Below are 21,389 nucleotides of genomic sequence, written 5' to 3' on the forward strand. Positions count from 1 at the left end.
CCACTAGGGGTGTTTCGATCAAAACATTGATAGGGGACCTTGTTTGATGATGTCACAAAGCAGCGCGGGATCATGGGAGTTGTTGTCTTCAGCATCCTTTGACGATGAGAAGCTGCCTGAGTTGCCAATTATATTCCCGGATGAGGTCATAGGTCAAATGAATAACTGAACTGTTATGAGTGAGCAAACAGTGGAAGGGAAAGAGACCAACTGACCAGCAGCGGGTTTTTACTTCAGCATAAATCGTTTCCACTGGAAGTTAAAGAGAAGTAAGGTAAAGTAGATACAACCCAAATTAAAAGGCGATTCAAATGAAATGTCTGTTCAGTTGTTTTTATTGAATAATTGTCATATATTATACATTTAGAGCAGAGATGGAAACATTCATTTAAATACATTAAAACCTTCAGCAAAGGTTTCTTAAACTTTCTTATGGGGCCTTGAGACCTCGTGAAGAAAACTCACTTCCTGGTCTTTACACCTCTACCTCTCTCTCTCTCCCTCTCTCTCTCTCTCTGTGTGAGTGCAGCTGAGAGACAGACCACGATGCTGAATCCCGTCCGTCCTCCATGGAGACGGATGAAGAAGGACACTTGTGGCTTCTCGTCTTCACCGGTCACACAAACACACCACCCAGGGATCCAACCACGTGACGTCAGCGTCCACACCGAGGGCCTGTCCTCCTGGTCTCCACTGCTCTATGGGTCACTTGCTGTGCAGACATATCACTTATATGACTCATGTAAACTGAAGTAACTCTTCAAGCCTCTATTCAAACTCGCAGTATTTATTTAAGTGTCCAAACAAATCAATTATTGTTCAGGATGCAAATCAGGACATGGAGCTATTCTTTATTTGGTCGTCCTCCATTTAGATCTTCTAGATGTAGAAGTCTAAAAGCCGAAATTAAATAAAATGAATACCTCTTACCTTTGTGTAACTCAGGCGTGGAAACAGTGGAAACAGTCGGTGGCGTGGAAAGCTGGGATTTCAGGAAGTTATTTTTTTCCGTGTCAAAGGAAACGAACGCTCACAGAACGACTTTACACTTTTAAAAACTGAGTAAATAAAGTTATTTATAAAAAGGACGATCGTCGTCCAACTTTTTTCCTGCAGACGATTTCCAGATTTCCAATTTACTTTTGATATTTCAACCACATTGTGTAAACACGGTTTGAAAAGGTACAGCTGATGAAGCAGCAGCTGTTGAGGTACAAGATGTGAAACCTGTTTAAGATTCAAGAACCACAGACTTTTGTTTCAGCTTGAATGGAAACTTCCCCTGGTATAAAAACAAGTCCGAGAAACGCTCCGTGGGTTTGTGGCTTTGAATCATTTATTAATCTGTGAGAGGCTGTTGCACCTGTTGCATTGTGATCCTTATGTTTATATGATGTGTTATATTATCTACAGCCAATAAAACCCTTGATAAATCAGATCTGTGCAGCATCGTCACATGTTTTAAGATCTGCTGTTGGTTGTAAAAGAGGAAGCTTGGATCCGATCCAGCTGATCGTTAGAGTTCCGACAGTTTACTGCAGGAAAGCACCAGGAGAACCCACCGCTCAGGATAATGTAAAAAAGATACACACACACAACCCTCAGCCTGGAGGTGTGTGAACCCCCCCCCCCCCCATCAGACTGTGGCCTCTGCTCCGGTGAGTGACGTCTGTGTGACCGGAGTCTGACGTGCAGCAACAAACAGCTGAGAACTTTTCACCCACTTTTCATTAACTGATAAATCACTTTTACTTTAACTTGAAAATTAATTCCGGGAGGTGGAGGGGTGAGGTAATGAGGGGCACGCAGTGTGCAATGCAGTGTGTGTCTCTGTGTGTGTCTCTGTGTGTGTCTGTGTTTATGTGTGTGTGTAGGAAACCTCTGTGTATGCCTGCAGAGCTGCTTAGAGACCAGGGGCCTCATGTACTAAGACTTGCGTGGATTTCATACTGAAACTTGGCGTACGCCAAAACCCAGAAACTGTCTTACGCACAAATAAATTCAGATGTATCAAAGTGTGCGAACGCATGGATCCAAGCACGTTTCTTTTGTACATCTCAATCAACGTGGAATTGAGCGCACATGCCGACGTGCCAAACTCCTCCCAGTCCACGCCCTCATTTAAATATGCAATTTCATTTAAATAGGCCTCTGGACCTGAGATGCACCTATTAATCCGATCACCTGGCACCATGAACAGAGTTAAAAAACGCAACTTCACGGAGTCCGAGCTCGAGATTTTGCTCCACGAGGTAGAAATGCGCAAGCATATGTTATTTGGTACCCTGTCAACAGGGATAAATGCTAAACAAAAGACAAATGAGTGGGAGCGTGTTTGCGAGGCCGTCAATGCAGTGGGGTCTCAGCAGCGCACACACTCTGAAATAAAAAAGTGGTCAGACCCCAAGGTGGAGGTGAAGCGGAGGGTTTCTGCCCACCGCCGAAGCGTGACCGCAACAGGTGGGGGGACGGGAGTGGGGGAACTCTCCCCCTTCGATTTGAGAGTGGCCGCTTTGATCGGTGACACAGCTCTCACCGGAGTGGTGGGAGCCCATGAAGGGGACACCGATCATCCCCAAGGTAAATATGCTGAATTCATAAATGCTGTAATTATACTGGTCATACAATTGGCTGCTTACAATACACAACGTAAAAACCACACAATGAATGAATGCAGAAGTGCACCGCGGGCGACATTTCTAACTTTACGCCCGCTTTTACTGACGTGAATACTGAACACGTCAGAGAAACATGATATTTGGATGTGCACAAGCCCCAGATGTGCATTACGCTGGTTTATACATACGGGACAATTACACGAATAAAGCATTTACTCACCCAGAAGCCACCCATCGCGTACAGTGCCAGCCTCCAGTCTGTTCCCAACCATGCTGTTGGTCAGAATGAATGAATCGTGCGTTGAACCAGGCCACCTTGCCACGATGTTAAGGAGCTGCATTTGCGCATCACATATCACTTGGACATTGATAGAATGAAAGTGTTTCCTGTAAAAAAAATTCATCCTGTGATGGCGCTTTTATGGCAATATGTGTGCAGTCAACAGCTCCGATTACATTAGGGAAACCGGCTGTTGCTGCAAATTGCGCTTTAATATGGGCCTGTTCAACAGCATTGTATGGGAATTTGATGTACCTGGATGACATTCGGATGATTCCGTCCCACACAGCTGGCATGGCTCGGCTCAGGGTGGACTGGCACACTCCTGACCGATCGGCCAGCTCCCGCTGGAAGGTCCCTGTTGCCAGGAACCCCAGCGTGATCAGCACCTGTGTGGGCACGGACAACCCCTGGCTCCTGGCTGTGTGGCGCTCTAGGGCCGGCCGCAGCTCTGCGCACAGCTCCAGTAATACTGGCCTGGGGAAACGAAATCGGCTCATGAGCCAATCGTCATCATTTGCGAGTAAGTCCTCGCGTTCCCTAAATATACGTTCCCTTCGGATGTGACCATTTGCGATGTCCTCTAACAACGCTAACACAGCCATTGTTAAAACAATTTTCTTCATCCATTGCGCATGCTTTTATAGCCACCCATATAATTGCAAGGTGTGTTAATTGTTCATTAGTGTGTCTCTGATTGCAAATCACTCTGATGAGTCATTGTTTTCACCTTTTTTCCCAGTTTCCCAGCGTCACCTCTAAGTGTCGCCAAAGGAACAATAGCTGTAGAAACGTGCGTACGACAGCTCTGGAGCTGGCGTTGGGACCGCACATTTTTACGGTCATTTCACGTTTTGTACATCTGAACGTGAGCGTGGAAAAGGACGTACGCCACGTTTTTCTGCGTACGCAACCTTAGTACATGAGGCCCCAGCTGTTTGACAAAAGTAAACAACGTCTCAGAGGAGGGGACCAGGAGTTCCTAACTTCCTGCATTGTTGCCCACAAACTGCGTCATAGGATCATTCCTCACAGTGCACACACACACACACACGCAAAAACACACACACACAAACACACAGTTCAGCTCTATAGGCCGACGAAGCCGGGGTAGAAAGTTTAATTAAAAATGCAGAAATGTTTGTGGACTTAAAACCTGAGTTAAAGCGCTTCACTCGAGGGCAGACGATGATCTCAGGAGAGAAACAGAAAGTAAAAAGTTTTGAGGGAACAGTTCCCCTGCTGGTGTGTTTACTGCGTGTGACGGTTTATTATGATCCAGATTTGAAATACAGGAACTGTCTCACAAACTCACACTTCCTTCCTCGCTGCTGATTGTTTGGATCCGGTCGCTTTTCATTCTATTCAATGGGTACCCATGCAGTGACCAGTTTATTAGGTACACTTGGATAATGTAAAGCAATCCTGATGTTTCCAGAAGCACTTCTTAAATGGTTTGTTTAACATGTTAAATCTTTCTTAAAGAAGGGCACTGGTAGTGTGCATATCTCTGCCAAGGCCGATCAAATCTTACACAGGATTGAAAGAAAAGGTCTTAATCTTAATGATTTATTTGTCATGAAACGTAGTTAATCCAAAATTTAAGAGGTCTTCCAACAACAAGACCCCAGCCCTTCACAAAGTTTGGTGGAAAATTGGTTCAGTCGCATTTGTGTAATCCTGCACACAAGTACAACAATAAATAGACACAGATAAATAGGAAATACTTGTGGTTGAGTGGCTCCTTGTAAAAACTGATATCTTATCGTGGCTCATATAAAGTTTTGTTTAGGGGCTTCGGCTGCAGTTTCACCGACTGGACGTTTGTACTGGTTTCCTCCAACGCGCTCGATTTCCCCTCGAACCAGCAACAACAGCGTGCCGCCTTTACTTCACCTGATACATGTCAGCAGCAGAGCAGCCAAGTCGTGCTGGTGTCGGTGCAACAAGCCGCTCTTTGTGTCCCCGGTCGGGACAGAGTGTGTCAGGTCACATTTCAGACGACCGGAGAGGAAACATTAGAGCGGTGACGATTTTTCTTTTGCAACAGAGTCAAACTTCTGCAAAACCTCGGAGGAAGAAAAGACCTGAGGAGCAACTTCTCACAACTCTGCATCAAATCAGCACCTTTGAATCCGAGCTGAGATTAATCACCGCTCTGTTGTTGAGCAAAGAAAATACTGTGACTCATTTGGCCCCGAGCGGAGTGTTGTGAGAGCTCGTCATCGACCATGTGACGGCTTTATGGCGGCGTGAGGCGGGCTCTCTGAGTTCCCTCGGAAGAAGACATTCTCCACAGCGGAGGGCGAGCATGTGATATCTTGCCGTGCAATTAGAATTTCCTGCCTGATGAGGGAAACGCCTCGAGTGCAGCGCCGGGAGGAGAGGTGATGAACTGGGTCAAAAGGCACAGCAAGTCATTAAACCCACGTCACAGCGCGTTATCAGGAGAGGAGGAAGCGAGCCGGGTTCTCCCCACAACACGCTAAGAACACCGGGTTCAAGTCGGCACAGGGAAAGAAAGAAGCCTCTGTGTGAGTCGACCGCAGAGCAGAGCCCGGCCAATCCATCTGCTGCTCGATGGGAACGCCCGATATCAGCCATTCACTGACATATCAGCTCGGATGTTGACATTTGCTGATATGAAAACATACGTTACAGAATAAACGAAGAAGAAAAGAGACAGCAGAGACCATTTGAACAGTTCTCCTCTGATTGCAGGATCCATTCCGGTCAGACTATTCTCCATAATTTCAAATCTGCATCTTTTACTTTCAACTTTTAACAAAAATCCCCCAAAACACTGCAGCAGCTGCAGAGCCGGTGTCTGCTCGGCGAGGAAACAAGGGAACAGTCGCCAGTTAAAATAGAACCAGGTCTCATTTGGCAGCCGCCTCTCTGCTGGGGGGTGTAATGCACTGTTCTGAAACTTAATTATTTATGTTGTTTGGCCAAGTAAGCTCAATAAAACAGAAAAGACGCACACAGGAAGTGTTGATTAGATAAATAAACAGGCGGACACGAGGAGATCTGCCCGGCTGATCGGCTGCTGGGGGAATGGCAGCGATGCACATTTTCACACCCAGCATGCAACGCTGCATATTCAAAGATCTGTGAACCGCAAACGTCTGTTGACACGCAAGTCTGTCGCTTCTCGAAATAACACAAGGTCCTGCTCGAGCCAATTGGTGCTTTGTGTGCGTTCAAGATGCTGCGACTTCAATATGCTGCGAGTGTGTGCGATGCTGCAGCACAGACACCGATCAGCTCTTTTTTATTTTGACACATTTTAAAAACCAAATCCACGTCTTTGACACCTCGGCTTCATCAGATATGAGACGACAGCCGCGGTATGAAAACACAACTGCGGGAGATCAGTGGCAAACCAGGCGGCCGCAGCCTCAGTTGTGTGTTAATGTGTTTACACAGTAATAAAAACACAAAATCTCACAGATCTCAAGCCAGAAAGATGTTGAGATTTGATGAAACATGTTGTTCGTGATAGAAGCAGCTTAAGTTTTAAAGTGAATAAAGTTTTGGGTGTATTTACATCATTTAGCAAAGCTCAAAGTGAAAGTTGTGTTGCTGCTGACTCCTCTGTGATTGTCTGTTGCACAAGCTGAACACAACTTTGACACAATTGTTTAAACATAAAATCTCCTGAACGGCTTCGTGGTGACAACTAAGAGTCGCAACAAACTCAACAACACAACTTATGATTGAATTTAAATACACAGACAGCACAGACGGTCGCGTTTCACCCGTTCCTGCATCTTCCAGACTTCCAACTAAGAAAACACACTGCAAATACACACAACACAAATGCACACAACTACGCTCCAAAGTTGTGGAACAGACTGCAGCTAGATATCAGAGCAGCTAGTTCAGCCTCTAACTAGATTCCGCCCTTTCTAGCACTTTTATATTTTTATTTCCTTTTCTTTTAAATGTCATTTTAACATCATTTTTCTACTGCTCTCACTTAAAATCTGTTCTTCTATATAAATTACATTTTAAAGAGTTTTTATTTTAAACATATTGTTTGTTAAACACTTTAAACTGCATTAACAATTAGCCAAACACACAAACTCCACGCAACAACATCAAATAGACAAAACAGACAATACACAAGAACAAAAACAGAGAGACAAACCAAAACAGACACACACAAGCACAACCAAATAGATACACAACACAAACAACAGAAAAACTCCAAGCTACACACAACTAACAGACAAAGGTCATCATTTGAGACAGTGGTAGCAGCAGCTGGACAGATGTTAAGAGATTCTATGAAGTCATATTCAGTTGTGGTGAATTTATTTCCCGTGTGGCGGTGAAACACTTCGACATAAATCATGATGACCTTTTAATTTGGGCCAATATGTCAACCAGCTGAAATATGATGCTGTGGTTATATCACTCCTCTTGAAAGATGGGTCGTGAGGGTCGTGAGGGGGGGGGGAGCTGGAGCCAATCACAGCTGACCTTGGTGCGAGAGGCGGGGTTGAACCTGAACAGGTCAGCTGTCCGTCACAGGGAGACAGACGTCCATCAACACACAGCCTCCAATTCCCTCCGCGTCGGGAAGAAGCCAGAAACAGAAACCAGGAGAAAAGGCCCCGAAGTCACAAAGCTCAAAACCAAAGCTACGTGTGAACTCACACAGAGACGATAACACAGGCTGCTAGGGGACGTTATGACGACAACAACACAACAAACTTTTCTCACAACCTGAATCTGAATCAGTTCGAACCTCCAACTTCACCAGCAACATCGGAACATGACAGAAACAGGGTCAACAGCAAATAGGATCTCTCTGTGATGAGAGTTCTGGCCATGTTCCAGGGAAATGACACCATTTTAACCCACATAGCAAATCTCAGTCCGCCAGCTGACAGGAAGTGCAACTCCAAAAAACTCACCTTTTAGATTCTTCGGGTTGTTCTGCTTGGTGCGCGGCATCTTTTCCGCCTCGGTTCACAGGTGCATCCTGGGTAGAGTGGCGTCAAACGCTGGACCTGGAGATGAGCCGGCTCCTGAGCCACAGTCTGGGAACATCTACAGAAAACACACACAAACACACACACTGAGCATGGACTCTCCACAGATCAATAAGGCACTGTAGGCCGGGCCCTGCAGTGCGCTGGTCGCTCTAGCTCGGCAGCTGGAGGCCAGGATAGAGCAGCTGATTGAGTGTGTTCCTCTAACAGGTGCCCGGGTCGGACTTTTCATTTCAGGCCTTCTCCTCTCGGAAGCTGCGGTGAAATAATGTGCTGTGGGAGGAGGTGGAAACAGAATCTCCCCTCCACTCTTTCTAAATCGCTGATATGTGCCGCTCTGGTGTCAAACACACACACATGGGGGGGGGGGGGGGGGACCCGCCTGATTGACATGGTACAGAGAGCTCACTCTTCTTCTCAGTGACGAGTGTCAGCGGGCGATGACGAATGATGCAAACAATGAGGTCCTGTGATGAGCGTTGGGGGGGAGGGGGGGGCTGGGAGACCACTCTTGTCACTACCAGAGGAATCCCCCCCCCTCCCCCCCGAGGAAGTTGGATGCCTTCACAAAGTCGAGACATCACAGAAGGTGGCGGCCATGTCTGAGCACACCTCTACCTGAAGGGGGATTGTTTCTGTTGATCTCACTTGGAACATAAAAGGATTTTCACGCAGTTTCGTGCGAACGCCGGTTTCTAGGGATCAACGTGAGGCGGAGTCGTTGAGGTCAAACGCCGGCGAGAGGTCAAACCCACAGAGCTGCAGCAGCTTCAGGGAGCAAACCACCTGGGGGGGGGGGGGGACACAGCTCACCTCTACTCTGCCATCAGGAATAGACATATCATTTTAAATCATATTCTCTCTAAAGCTGTGTTCTGGCTTCATCTTCCTCCACCCACCCCCCCCCCCCCCCCCCCCACACACACACACACACACACACACACACACACACTCCTGACCCCGCACGGGAGCGCGTGCACGTCGCAGCGAGCAGCAGATCTTCAGGAAACCAGCCTTTGTTTCCCCCTCCACCGACATTACATAACACTTACTACAAGTGGATGACGGCTTTTCTCCATATGCAGTGGGTGCATGTGGCGCTGGAGCCATGACATCATCTCACGGTGGATATTCTGCACGGGGGCGCGCTGCTGTGCACGGTCCCATGAGAAAAACACACGAGCACACACGCGCGCGCATGCACGTCGACAGATACATGCAGAGAGGATGCTCACCTGGCTGCTCCTGTGAGAGGTGCACAGGTTTGTGTGTTTTTGTGTGTCAGTGCAGGTTGGATTGGCGCGGAGGAGGCGCACATCAGTCTGCTCAAGCTGTCTGCTTGTCCGTGCATGTGCGTGTGTGTGTGTGTGTGTGTGTTTGCAGAGCTACTTGAGGGAACACCCCGATACTGACAGGAGGAGGAGGAGCGCGGTGATTCTGCGCAGTAGTGTGTGCTGCTCTGCACATGGCAGGTGACGAATGATTTCCGTTTACACCTGAACACCAGCCACAGGCGTTACGTAAAGAAAACCCAACACACGCAACAGCACATGCACCGTTCCGGGCTTCTTTCTCCTATTGGTGCATGAGATTAACGCCAATTTTTCCCAACATGCAACTGTGATTAAATTGGATCATATGGGATTTGCTTCGCGTGCAGTGAAGTCAGCAGAAAACAATGCATGGGACTAGCGTGTGTTTGTGTGTGTGTGTGTGTGTGTGTGTGTGGCTGTTGCAACACGTGAACGCCCTGCAAGTGAGGGAGGGAGGGAGGGGCCAGGGAAAACCCCTCACGTCTCTGCAACAGCTCACGACCGGGACTCTGCTCCCCCCCCCTCGGCTCTTCCAACAGATCCAAGCTCCAAGCGGCCGCAGAGCTCACACACATGTCACATGCACGTCCAGGAAATAGCCATAGAAAAGAGCGGAGACTCACCCAGGGAGCTGGGATGAACCGGGGGTGGGGGGGGTAAAGAGACGCTGCGGCTCCAAGTTCGATGCCCGGCTCGTCCACGCAAAAAACAGCAACACTGCGCCAAACTCCGCGCGCCTCACCTGCGACGCGCCGCGGGAACCGTTCCCGCAAAGTTCCACCGATTCCCCGGGACGAGCCTCGCGCCCGCGTGTGCGACTCACGGGGGGGGGAGGAGGGCTGCTGCAGCCGCCGCGACCCCCGCACCGCCACACTGACACCGACCCGCCCGGCTCCACACACACTCACTCACACAGACAGACACACACACGCACACCGCGGGGGCAGGACGCGGAACAGACGCACACAAAGTGGATGTTAGGATACTCACAGGTGCAGGTTTAGTGTCGGTGAGCGTAACGCACCTTTTCGTGGAGGAGGAGGGGGGGTGTGGGGGGGGACTGCTGCGTTATTTCCTCCCTTCACCTTGTCGCTCACTTTCTATTGCAGGAAATAGACAGGCCCACTGACGTCAGCGGGGGTCCCGTCTCCGCCTCCTTGCCACGGGGCGTCCTCTCCCGGCTGCAGGGGGCTCCCGACGGACGACGGAGCCTGCTGCAGTCCCCGCCCTCTCACCCCGAGCCAATCAGCACGCTCCTCTCCGTCGGGCCACACCTCCTCTTCCTCCTTCAACACGTGTTCCAGGAGCTGCTGTCACATGCACTGAACTCCACGGTTTCTCTGGAGTATGCTTATGCGTGAAGGTGAAAGTCCGAATGGAAGCTGCGCATTTTCTACGAACTTTATTCTCCGGGTCTCGTGGTGTAAAGTCGTAGAACTCCGGGAGAAATCGATGGGTGACCAAGAGCGAGTGGGGGGGGGGGGGGCGCTTCTAAAGGCTAATTCGTGCTTCTGTGTCGAAGCTATGCTGCCGTCACGTACGCGTAGACGTTTATCCTACGAACAACACTAATGGCGTACCGTGACGTTCACCTGTGATCGGTAGCATCGCGTTCCCGGCCGACTCTGCGCCATTTTCAAATTGAGTTGAATGTTTATGTGATAACTCAAAAATGTCCGGAAACTCACCTAGCCATGAATAATATCACATTTGAAATCATAAAGCAGGATAACATTACATTACATTACATAACAATTGTGTTTAGCCGTTGGAGACTTTACTAATTTGGGGATTATTCACTCGTTAAGTGTAAACACATCGAGACTAAGCCTCTATTTACAGTTTTCATATAAAAATTGAACCTCATCATCGACGTATATACAGAGAAGAAACCATCCAGAAAACTGCTGAACACTGTTTACGCCTTAGAATTAATATAACCCTCAACTATTTCATTATTTTGGTATATATTTTCCTTCACTCCATCTCCTTGTCTGTAGCTATATATGTAGAGTCTGTATAGTCCTCCATTCCTCTTCCTCACGTTGCTTTTAAACCGAGTCTCGCTCCTCCTGCAGCACGAGTCGCTGCTGGAGCCTCTCGCGCCGCGGCCGGTCGCGAGCCCCCCTCCCCGGCCGGGCCCCACCTACCCTCTCCTCTGCACATAGTTCAGCACTGACGGTTTTCCCGGAGGTTCCTTGTTGTCAGGTCACGTTGTGCCCCTCCGCCACTTACGACCGGGCTTTCCCATGTTCAGACCCGCAGCAGGGACCCGGCAGCGGGGCCCCTGGGCACCAGGAGCGGCGGCCTGTGGATGTGAATAATACAGATGGACGAGCTGAGGCCTCGGTTGGAGCCAAACGAGCAGCGGATTGAATTCAGCGGTTGTTCCCCTGCAGGATTATTTTATGTCATCTCAAATAACATGGAAACTTCCCCATGTTCCATTTAGGACATTTTAAAACCACAATTAATCCAATTTAATTCACGTTCCCCTCAAATTGAACATTCTAGAATATTTTTTTACAATGTATGTTGACATTTGAGTCTGTATTTTATATGAATGATTACAAATAATGTAATCTGTCAACAGCTAAACACATAAGCAGCAGATCATTGATGAAGGGGCGGAAGCATTAATCAAATTCACAGATTAACATGATTAATACATGAAGACATATCTTGTCTTTATACAGAGTTTCTGAGGTTGTGGTTACGACAATGCTAAACGATATCAGACGTTTATTAAAATTATAAAGACTGAAATAATAATTTGTTAATCAACCGTCCAATAAAAAGTGGCCCCACTGTCTCCACCATTTCAGGAAACGTCAGCAAACACGTCACCACCAGGGGGCGCTGTTTGGACTTGTCATTTTAACCCAGAAACTGTTGCTGATTTAAATATGATAACTCTCAGGGACCCCAAAAACAATACAATGGTTATATATTTAAATATAATCGTTATAAATCCTTTTATTATTTCTTTACTAGCCAAACATTAGCAGTGCTAACACCACGTCTGTTTTTATCTACTCACCATAAGATACGACTCATTTGCATACAGCTTATCAAATATTTGATTATCAAACAGCTATTTATATTTATTGTTCATTGGAGTAGATACGATCGTTTTGCAGGCCGGCTTGCTGTAATAAAGTTAAGCTAGTTAGCACAGTGTGTAATGTTAAAACATATATGGTGAAAATATAACTATGTTAAGTGTTTGAAGAAAATGAACCAATTTAAAATTGCACATGAAAATAAACTTTTATTTGAATGCTGTGGATATTGAGTCGGTACAGTTCCAACGTTCCCCTCCATAATTCAGCCCTGTTTACTCAAACCTGACATAAACAATATTTATATAATTGATCCACACATTGTTTTCTGCTTAAATCAATAGAGAATCACACAGAATCTGTAATTACACAGTTTGAGGCACAGTTTACAGGGGAGTGGGTTTCGGTTACATTTCAAAATGACCTTTGTGAATTCATACTATTTTTTTTTTTCTCACTTGTGTCTCTGCTGCTGAGATTCACATTTTCCGCCAATTAGCCTTAAAGCTAATGTCAAGAGGCCTGTGAGCGTGGGGGGGGGGGGGGGGGGGGGAGTTCACTTGTTGCTCAGCATCTCCTCCCTCTCAACATGTGACAGCATGAAACAAGGTCATCCACCAGTGAAGCAGGTGCCACGGCCCACTCAGTCAAAAACAGGTCTGCCGAACAAGACCAGTGGGTTAGACTGTTATTTATCATTTGATTATTGAATTCATTTATGTATCTTTGTGGCTGTGGTCGTGTCGTTAGCAGCAGAAGAGCCTGCCGTGGTTCACCGGGGCCACAGGTGGGTCTGCCGAGGTTATTTTTATCCTTGAAGGCTCAAACTGAGAGCAGCTATATGACACATCACCCAGGCAAACAGGTCGTGCTATTCTCTCGTCATATGTGTAGATAAATAGAAGGTTTCCACCCGGTAGCCAGAGGAGTGTATTATCAGAGCAGCAGCAGCATGCAGAGCAGATTATCAACAGGTTTTTTCCTCATTTTTATTTGATTTAGTCCGAAGACCGGTCGACCCAGATCTGAAAAAGGAAACGTGCAGCCTGAACAGTTTCCAGATATTTCTGTAACTGCAAAAATAAAACCGTCTCTGACAAAGCACAGAGCTGTCACCTGAAGAAACTTTCCTGCAGGGAGGCAAATCTACCCATTAATAAGTGATTGTGTGACAATCCGCCCACCATCATATCACAGGCAGCTTCCTGCTCGCTGCAGAGTGGGACTCTGGGCTCCGGCAAGCTTTATGACTCACCTGTTTCAAATGCAACTTCTTTCAAATGGCACATTTGAATAGTGGAGGAGCGAGGTGTTGTCTTTTCTCAGCCAGAGTCTCCGTGCATTTAGGGGATTTGTTTTTCCTATGAATGAATAAATGAATGAGGCTCGGCTGTGAAGGGGATTCAATTGTACCCTCTCCCATGCAACAGGGATGTGTTTCTTTCCAGTTACAATGAATCTCATATAAAATGGCGGCTGTGGTGGACGAGGCTTCTCACTTGACTCTGTGACATTTTGCTTTTTCTGCATTCACTGCTGTCTGTGCGCCTACGTAAGAATTTAGATGGTTCTTCAGCGCAGGATGAAAAAGGCAAGGAGGGGAAATGTGTGTGTGTTGTGTTACTGTGTGTGTGTGTGTGTGTGTGAGTGATGTGAAAACCTTTTTACATAACCACATTTCTTTCTGAGAAGACAGCTTGTTTGGTTTGAGCCACTGCGAAGCCAAGAGTAGAACAATTGTTTATGAACTGAGCCGTCAGCTGCCACCCTGTTTATTGCCAAAGTCAATGCGAGCTCGGATCAACTCGGAGTTTTCCGCGGCCGGAGCTGAACCGGAGCCAAACGAGTCTTTAAACGTTCCGGCAGAAATGTGGATCTGCTGCAGACGCGGTGGAAGATTCGGAGTAACGACATTTTAACGGACCTCGGAGCTCGGCTGTTCCTCTCTGCTAATGAGTAACCTCTTGCAATCACTGACTTATTTCCCACTGTTGCGCTTATGATCCTCATCTGTACATCTCATAAAAGTTAATCACATCTGTAGTTAATTGACTTGTACACACAGTCCGTCTAGAAGATCTCAGTGAAATGTCGACTTTAATGTTCCTATTTCGAGTCGAATTGAAGACAAAGCACAGTGTGATTGACAGCTAGTATCGTCCAATGGGTGCAGGTCGCAGGTGTAAGTGGGCGTGCAGTGTCATTCACTTCCCAGTCAGGCTCCACCCCTCCCAGCTCCTTCAAATATGGTCGGATCTGGTTTTAAAAAGAAACCAAGATGGCGCTGGGAAAAATATGGGTCTCAGGAGGTTTGGTCGTCCACTAATCACAAGGTCGTGGTTCGACCTCGACCTTCGAAGGTCCTCGGGCACATGCAGCGCTACGTGAGTGAGTGAGTCTGAGGCACAGGTGCTGTGTGTTTGTTTGTGTGTGAATGGATGAATGTGACCTGTATTAGAGGAGGGGACTAGAAAAGAGCTATATAAAGCTAAAGCTGTATAAATGTCCACCATTTATCATTTGCTGCTTGTCATCCCCTCTCTCTCTCTCTCTCTCTCTCTATCTCTATGTCTGTCTCTCTCTCTCTCTCTCTCTCTCTCTCTCTTTCCTTTCTCTCTCTCTCCCCTGCCTTTCCCTTCACTCTCCAGACTCTCTATCAAATTAAACAGAAGTTGAAAAGCAAAATAATAAAAAAACAAATGAATGAAAAGAAAGAAACCATCCATCAAACTCTTTGGATATCAAATATTGTTTCATTGCATCAGCCACACGCTGTAAATAAAGATGGATGATGTGTTTCCCTTTCCTGTCTTTGTAAAACAAATATTTTTTATCTGAAATATCGAAATTCTGCAGCATGAATTTTACCGAAACTAGGAAATCGGACCAAATCACACCAGGATCCTCTCAGGACTGAATTTGGAAGTCGCTTGTTGTATTTCCTGCTTTATAAATGATATGATATATACGAGTGTTGCCGCGTTCCAGACAAATCAGACGTCGGCTACACAACCTGGAGAGGACACATACTCAAAAGGTCCAACGGGCCTCAGTGCTACAGTGTCTACATCTCCATGAAGTCAGGGTGGATGGATCTACCCCGAGTTGTATAAGTTATAAACTCTAAGTATAAGTTGGAACTCTGACTTTTGAGTGGCGTACTATTGAGGTTGGAAAATTCAGACATCCGAGTTGTTTGGAACGTGGCATGATGATGAGGATCCTGAGATGTCTCTCTCTCTCTCTCTCTCTCTCTCCCTTTCCGTCTAAATCCTGAATTATCTTGAAAAAGAAAGTGGCCCTTGCAGATCCCCTGACGTCCACGCCGTGTCAGTTGAACTCTGTGAGCGCGGCCGTATAACCGCAGCTTGGTAGTGTTATAAAGAAGAGGGGAACTTCCTCAACTGCCCCCCACAGCAGTGTTGGTAAATGGCAGCGGGGCTAATAATATCCTGGAGTGGCTCCAGAAGAGAAGCACAGCTGCCCTGCAGAACTGTCCTCCTGAACAATGGGCTCTTATATGCTGAGGGAAGGCACGGCTGTCTGTGTCGCTCTGTAACCAGTGTTCACGGGGGGGATGTGTGTGTGTGTGTGGGGGGGGTGTTCTTGTCCTGTTTCTCCATCTTTGTTTCCCCCTCGTATCAAAAATAGATATTTATTGAACCCGACCCTCCAAAGAAAGACAGTATTCATGAGGGAAACGCCGGAGTGTCCTATTTCTCTTGGCTCACAATAAGCAGTTTGGATGAAGACTGATGTTGCTGAAGTATTTATAGGGTGGCTTCTCCATCCCCCCCCCCCCCCACACACACACACCTACTCTTCCTAAATTGCTTCTGATATGCAAGGACCCAACCATAAAATAAACATTTATAAACACACTTCAATCGTTTTGGCACACAGGCTGTCCAGGGGAGATAAGCTCTACCTCATACTCACGGCTCACTCGGGACAGTCCAGGGCCACAAACAGACCAACAAACCATATCTCAGGATATTGTCAATGAGAGGTGACACGGTCAGTTGAATTGTGAGGCTGTAACGTCCCTGTAGTTTGTATTTGTTGTGTGTTTTTCTTTTTTTTTGTTGCAACGCGGGTGTGGAGAGGCAGATTTGAATTTAACAGGCTCGAGCAACACGTCTGTTTCCGTGTGTGTTCTCCACAGCGGCGGTGAAAAGGCAGCGTGTACACATCGCTTTGTTTACACCGCAACATATGATGTTACATAACTGGGGCTGTTGCTGTGGAAACGCCAAGACCCCACTACCCCCCCCCCCCCCCACTACCCCCACTGAACCACCTTGTAGACGCACACACACTCGCACATTCAGTGGAAACACACACAGACACACACACTGCTCGGGCATCGGTGTGTGTGTCTACATTCTCCGGCCACAGGACTGGTTACCCCCCCGCTGATTCGCTCCGATAACGAGATGGCCTCTCTCGCTCCTGAGAGAGAGTTAACCGCCACCGGGGGGGGAAGCATCTCGGCTGTGATGGCTCACCCCGGTGTTGTTTCACCAGCAAATTAAACATTCTCTACATTTTAACTACCGGCAACCAAACAATCTGTGATTTATGGCTGTCCGTCAAAGCTCCGTCTTCAGCACCGACGTGAGGCCGGCTCTCGCTGAGGCCGAGCGCTCACAGGAGCACATGCTGTGGTCGGCTGGATGGCGACAGGGCGAGTCACTCTTCATTACTTAATGTGAGCAATCAGCTCCGTGAGATGGATTCAAGGTCAGAGAGACGGGAGTGCCTTCCCGAGCCCAACAATAACATCACCGGGCGTCCCCCGCACAGGAGCTGTCTCTTTGTGTTGAGGGCTTCAGCACTGAGGACTCTCTCAGCTCTCAACGCCGTCTCCAAGCTGCAGCCGCACGCCATCACACTCCAACGCAGCAGCTCATGGTCCAGGGGGCAGAGGTGGACGCTTCAGGCCGAGGACTCGAACCCCCGTCGTTGAATCTGTCACGAAACTGATCAATTTTTCTATAATGTTATTATCCAGATTCTGTCTTATTTGGCTCCATCTCAGGTGTACAGAGAATGGATGAATGGTGTTATCTCTCTTATCGTGACTGGAACAAAACGATTTTGATTTTATAAGAAACTTGGACTATGGGCAGAGAAGGTCTCTGGTTCGACTCCACGGAGAGACAACAAAAGACGAACCTGGATTGATCTGCCCAAAAATCCAAGAGGATTCTCCCTACCCTGTCTAGTACCCCTGAGCAAGGCACCATACTCCCCCAACATCTGCTCCCCGGGGCGTCATACATGGTCGCTCACTGCTCTGTGTTTCCTGCACCAGATGGGTCAAAAGCAGAGGCTAAATTTCCCTACCTGCATGAGTGTGCCTGTGCATGTCTGTGCATGTGTTTGGGATGAATAAATGGATCTTAATCTTAATCTTAATCTAAAATTTTCCTGGTTCTTGGTTGTTTGTTCATAAACCAGAAGTTTGAAAAGTCAGGAGTTTATTTCAGTTCAGCCGGAGGAGCATGTGACCTGAACTGAAATACACACAAACAATCCATCCTGTGTTTGTTAAGATATTTTACTCCAAACCTTCATAGTGACACGTTCGAGTATTCGGGTCCGAAATAAGAGAAACAAATAGATTTTCTTTCTTCCATTTTGTATTTAAAAAAATAAGGTGGAAATGTCAAGACTTCAACTCCTCTGGTAAAACCATCAGTATTCTGGAATGATTCCATTCCCAGTTAGCTCAGGTTGCAAATCTTCCAGATTTTTGTGGTTACAGAAGCAATTTTGGGCTCAATCTCTTCAAAGTTCTACAATACTCATCATCACAGTGTTGGATATTGGACGAGAGTCTCGACAGGTCACAGACATTAGGTGACTATATTCTAGATCTGCAAAACATTCTTCTCTCTTTAAAAATTTGACTTAATCCTCAGTACATCAGCTTTATTGTCAAAAAACTAAATAAATGATCTATCTTCTCATTGTTTCTCACATTTGTAGCGAGGCTAAAAGTCTTCCTGCATCTTACGTAAAGACAGAACCCTCGGAGCAGGGATCTGAATCTGTGGAAAGTGAACTCGCCTTTTCGTTTCCTGAGAGTTTTCTCACAGAAAGTAAAAGCAGGTTGACGTCAGGCCGTGTCAGCTGAACCTCAGAATGATCCTCACATTACAGAGGCATGTGTGCATAATGTGTTTATGTCTGGTTTGCATGTTTTGGTGCAGAAATAGCATCTTCACATACATATAAATAACATTTATTCAAGGACGTCTTTCAGCATGTGGCGAGCTGAAGACGTGTCCCAGAGCGAGCCTGGAGCCGGGCGCAGATCCAGAGATAATCATCAATAAAAAGAAGTGAAGGACATCGTGTGTGTGTGTGTGTACATGTGTGTGCAGACATGATTGTTTGCCCCTCAGAGGGACGACATCTGACAGTATCCCCATGTCATCCATCACGGCTGTGCAGAGCTGTGCAGTGAATACATGATCACATCTCAGACGGATTCAGGTTGGCCTCCGCTTCACATCCAGAAATGTGCATCGCAGAGTAAAGTTGTGTATAATCGCGTTCATGTGTGAAACGGGCGAAGGTGGAGCTTTTTAATTTGGTGTAAATCTCCTGGAATCCACTCGAGCTAAAGGATCTTTTAAGGCCGACTTAAAGCACTGTGCAGTGTCTGAGGATTTGATGTTTAATCAGCGGAGCAGAAAGACGCCGCTGAGTGCGCTCACTGAAAGATTCCACGCCCCTACACTAATCCCTGGTGAGAAAATCACTTTGCCCGGTGCCAGCTCCAAACGCAGCTCTTCTTGGAAAAAGTACGTCTGAGGTAAACCCCTGTTTCTGTGCCCTGCTTGACCCCATCCTGCAAAATGAGAAAAGTAAATTCCCCTTTCTCCGCCGTTTTCCCTCGGGACCTGCATATAGCCCAGCAGGAAAAACTAAAGCACTTTCAAGCCACTCTTTAAAGCGGCGCCAACATCCTCCTTCTTCTTCTTCTTCTTCTTCTCTGGGGTTTTGTTGCCCTGCGTTGGGTCACTGCCACAGACTCGCTGCCAGTAAGTGACTTCAGTCCTGCAGAGTTTCCACTCAGCCGGAGACCTGCCGACCTGCGAGGGCCAGGACACACCGAGCCGGAGCTGTGACGACACCTCCACTGGAATCCTGGAGCCTGAAGAAGAGGAGTGTTTCAGGCAGGAGCCGGGTGTCGTGTCAACGTTTCCAGTGACGCTACCACGGAGGGAAAAATCCCTGCCGCTGCTGGGAAGGCCGGGCGGCGCTAATAAGGGAAAATGCTCTGAGTGTCTGCTGATGTGACAGTAAATAAACTTCTCTCTGAGCAGGAGCATTACCTTCCAGGGAGGAGTAGAGAAGAAACACTGTGGAGGAATTAGATCACTGAAGATAAAGAATACTGAGTGCTGATAGAAAGCTGTAGAGGTCCCTCCCATGCGTGCTCTAGACCAATGATCGATCAGTCTCAGCTGTCAATCATGTCGTATTACCCCATTAGTTACAAGAAAACAAACAAACTCTGAAGCCTTTGGGGGCGTGGATAACATATGATTGACAGCTTGTAAGCAGATGGGACTTCCATGGGTCAAAGTAATAATAATTTATGCAGTAAAATGTGGTGAAAATGTTATGTTTGGCAGCTCAGACTGACTCGCGATTGGTTGAGAGCGTGCATTGACGATTCTGGCTCCAAATGCTCAAGATGGCGGCGTTTGTATCAAGGATATTTTAACTTCATTTCTTGACAGTGGGCTGAAATGAAGAGTTGCGTCCTCCATCTTTGTTTCACAGTCCATTCTCGTCTTCAGGCCCAAGCACGATGAAGAAAATGCAGTTTGTGTTTGCTCTGCTCCTGAATCCAGTATTTTCACGAGATATCTTTAACCAAACATCCCTCGACCGACCCCGTCCTCTAAATATAAAGCGTTCACAGTATGTCTGCACTTTCCACTTGTTTGCACTCTGAATGCCTGGAAAACATTTGTGGGTGGAAGCAGAAAACCGGGAAGGAAAAAAGAAAAATCATGTCAGCTGTATTGTTGCTACTTTTAGACCCGTCACTGGAAAAGAAAGAGGGCAGGAAACAAAGAAACACGATGGAAAGAGGCTGCATTAGTCAGGGGAGGAGCCGGCTGCAGCCGTCCTGGTGTATATATTCATACATCAGCTGATTTGTGGGTAACACACACAGCACTTAATAACCCTCGTGTGTTGCTGAGAGCGTCAGAGTCTCAGAGAGCAAAGAGACCAGGAGGTCTGAGTGTTGGGGGAATCCTCCAGAATCCAATTTATCGATTCTTTAATTGTCCTCTGAGATCTGAGAAGGCCTCTGTGCTCGAGGAGATCAGACTTTTGGAGGCGAAGGTTTCTCCACAACTGAGGGAGGATCTTTGTTGAAGCGAAAGAAACTTCGGGTTATTCAAACTTAGGTCTATATGAGTTTTCCTGTCTTTTTTGTGCAGGTTGTGGAAACACTGAATACACAAATCTACGAATAGGGAAACCTCTGTGAAGGAATCTACCATGAAAACAAGCTGCTGGACAAATTTCCAAAAAAGCTGAATCTACTAAAAACAGTGAAGCCACTTAAAACACCTCAGAATGATGTCATCTAGGGGATGCCCTCCCCTCTCCATCCATCAATCCATTCACCCATCCATTTTTATTAACTAATAACATCCTTTTCTTAATTGAGGCATCACTTATTTCCCAGTTCAATCTGGAAACCAGGGATTTTAAGTAGTTTTGAGGAAATTAGAGGCGATGAGAATCAAACGAAGACTTTCCCCCCCGAGGTGCTGCTTCACATCTTCATCGCTCTCTCGGTACCGAAAAAAAATCAGATGGTAAAATTCTTTTACTGAATGATTCAATACAGGATGAATTTCAGATCATCTAAATATAAAGTATGATGTCTTTACTTTACCAGTCATCTGCAGAGGAGAGCCACTGGGTTTTCAGCTCTCTTGCGCCCCCTGTGGACAAAACGCACAGTTGATATTCCAGAGTTGACTCCAAATGTCTGCTGTGTGTTTAACAACAATACATTTCATCATAACTTTATCTCTACAGCCCCTTTTTACAAAGAGCTTCACTAAGAG

At 46.8% G+C, this 21,389-nt stretch overlaps 1 protein-coding gene across 1 annotated transcript in view; it reads right to left on the reverse strand.

Annotated features, from left to right (window-relative positions):
* Positions 1-10,253, reverse strand: part of hivep1 (HIVEP zinc finger 1) — a 50,480-nt gene extending 40,227 nt beyond the window's left edge. Inside the window, exons 1-2 of the mRNA XM_062409776.1 lie at positions 10,205-10,253; positions 7,824-7,959 (exon numbers count right to left, since the gene is read on the reverse strand). Coding sequence (XP_062265760.1) covers positions 7,824-7,863 — 40 coding nt within the window. The 5' untranslated portion in view covers positions 7,864-7,959; positions 10,205-10,253. The remainder of the gene's footprint in view (positions 1-7,823; positions 7,960-10,204) is intronic.
* Between the last annotated feature and the right edge of the window lie 11,136 nt (positions 10,254-21,389).

This window comes from Platichthys flesus, chromosome 17, assembly GCF_949316205.1.
Source record: "Platichthys flesus chromosome 17, fPlaFle2.1, whole genome shotgun sequence".
In the NCBI taxonomy this organism is placed as follows: Eukaryota; Metazoa; Chordata; class Actinopteri; order Pleuronectiformes; family Pleuronectidae; genus Platichthys; species Platichthys flesus.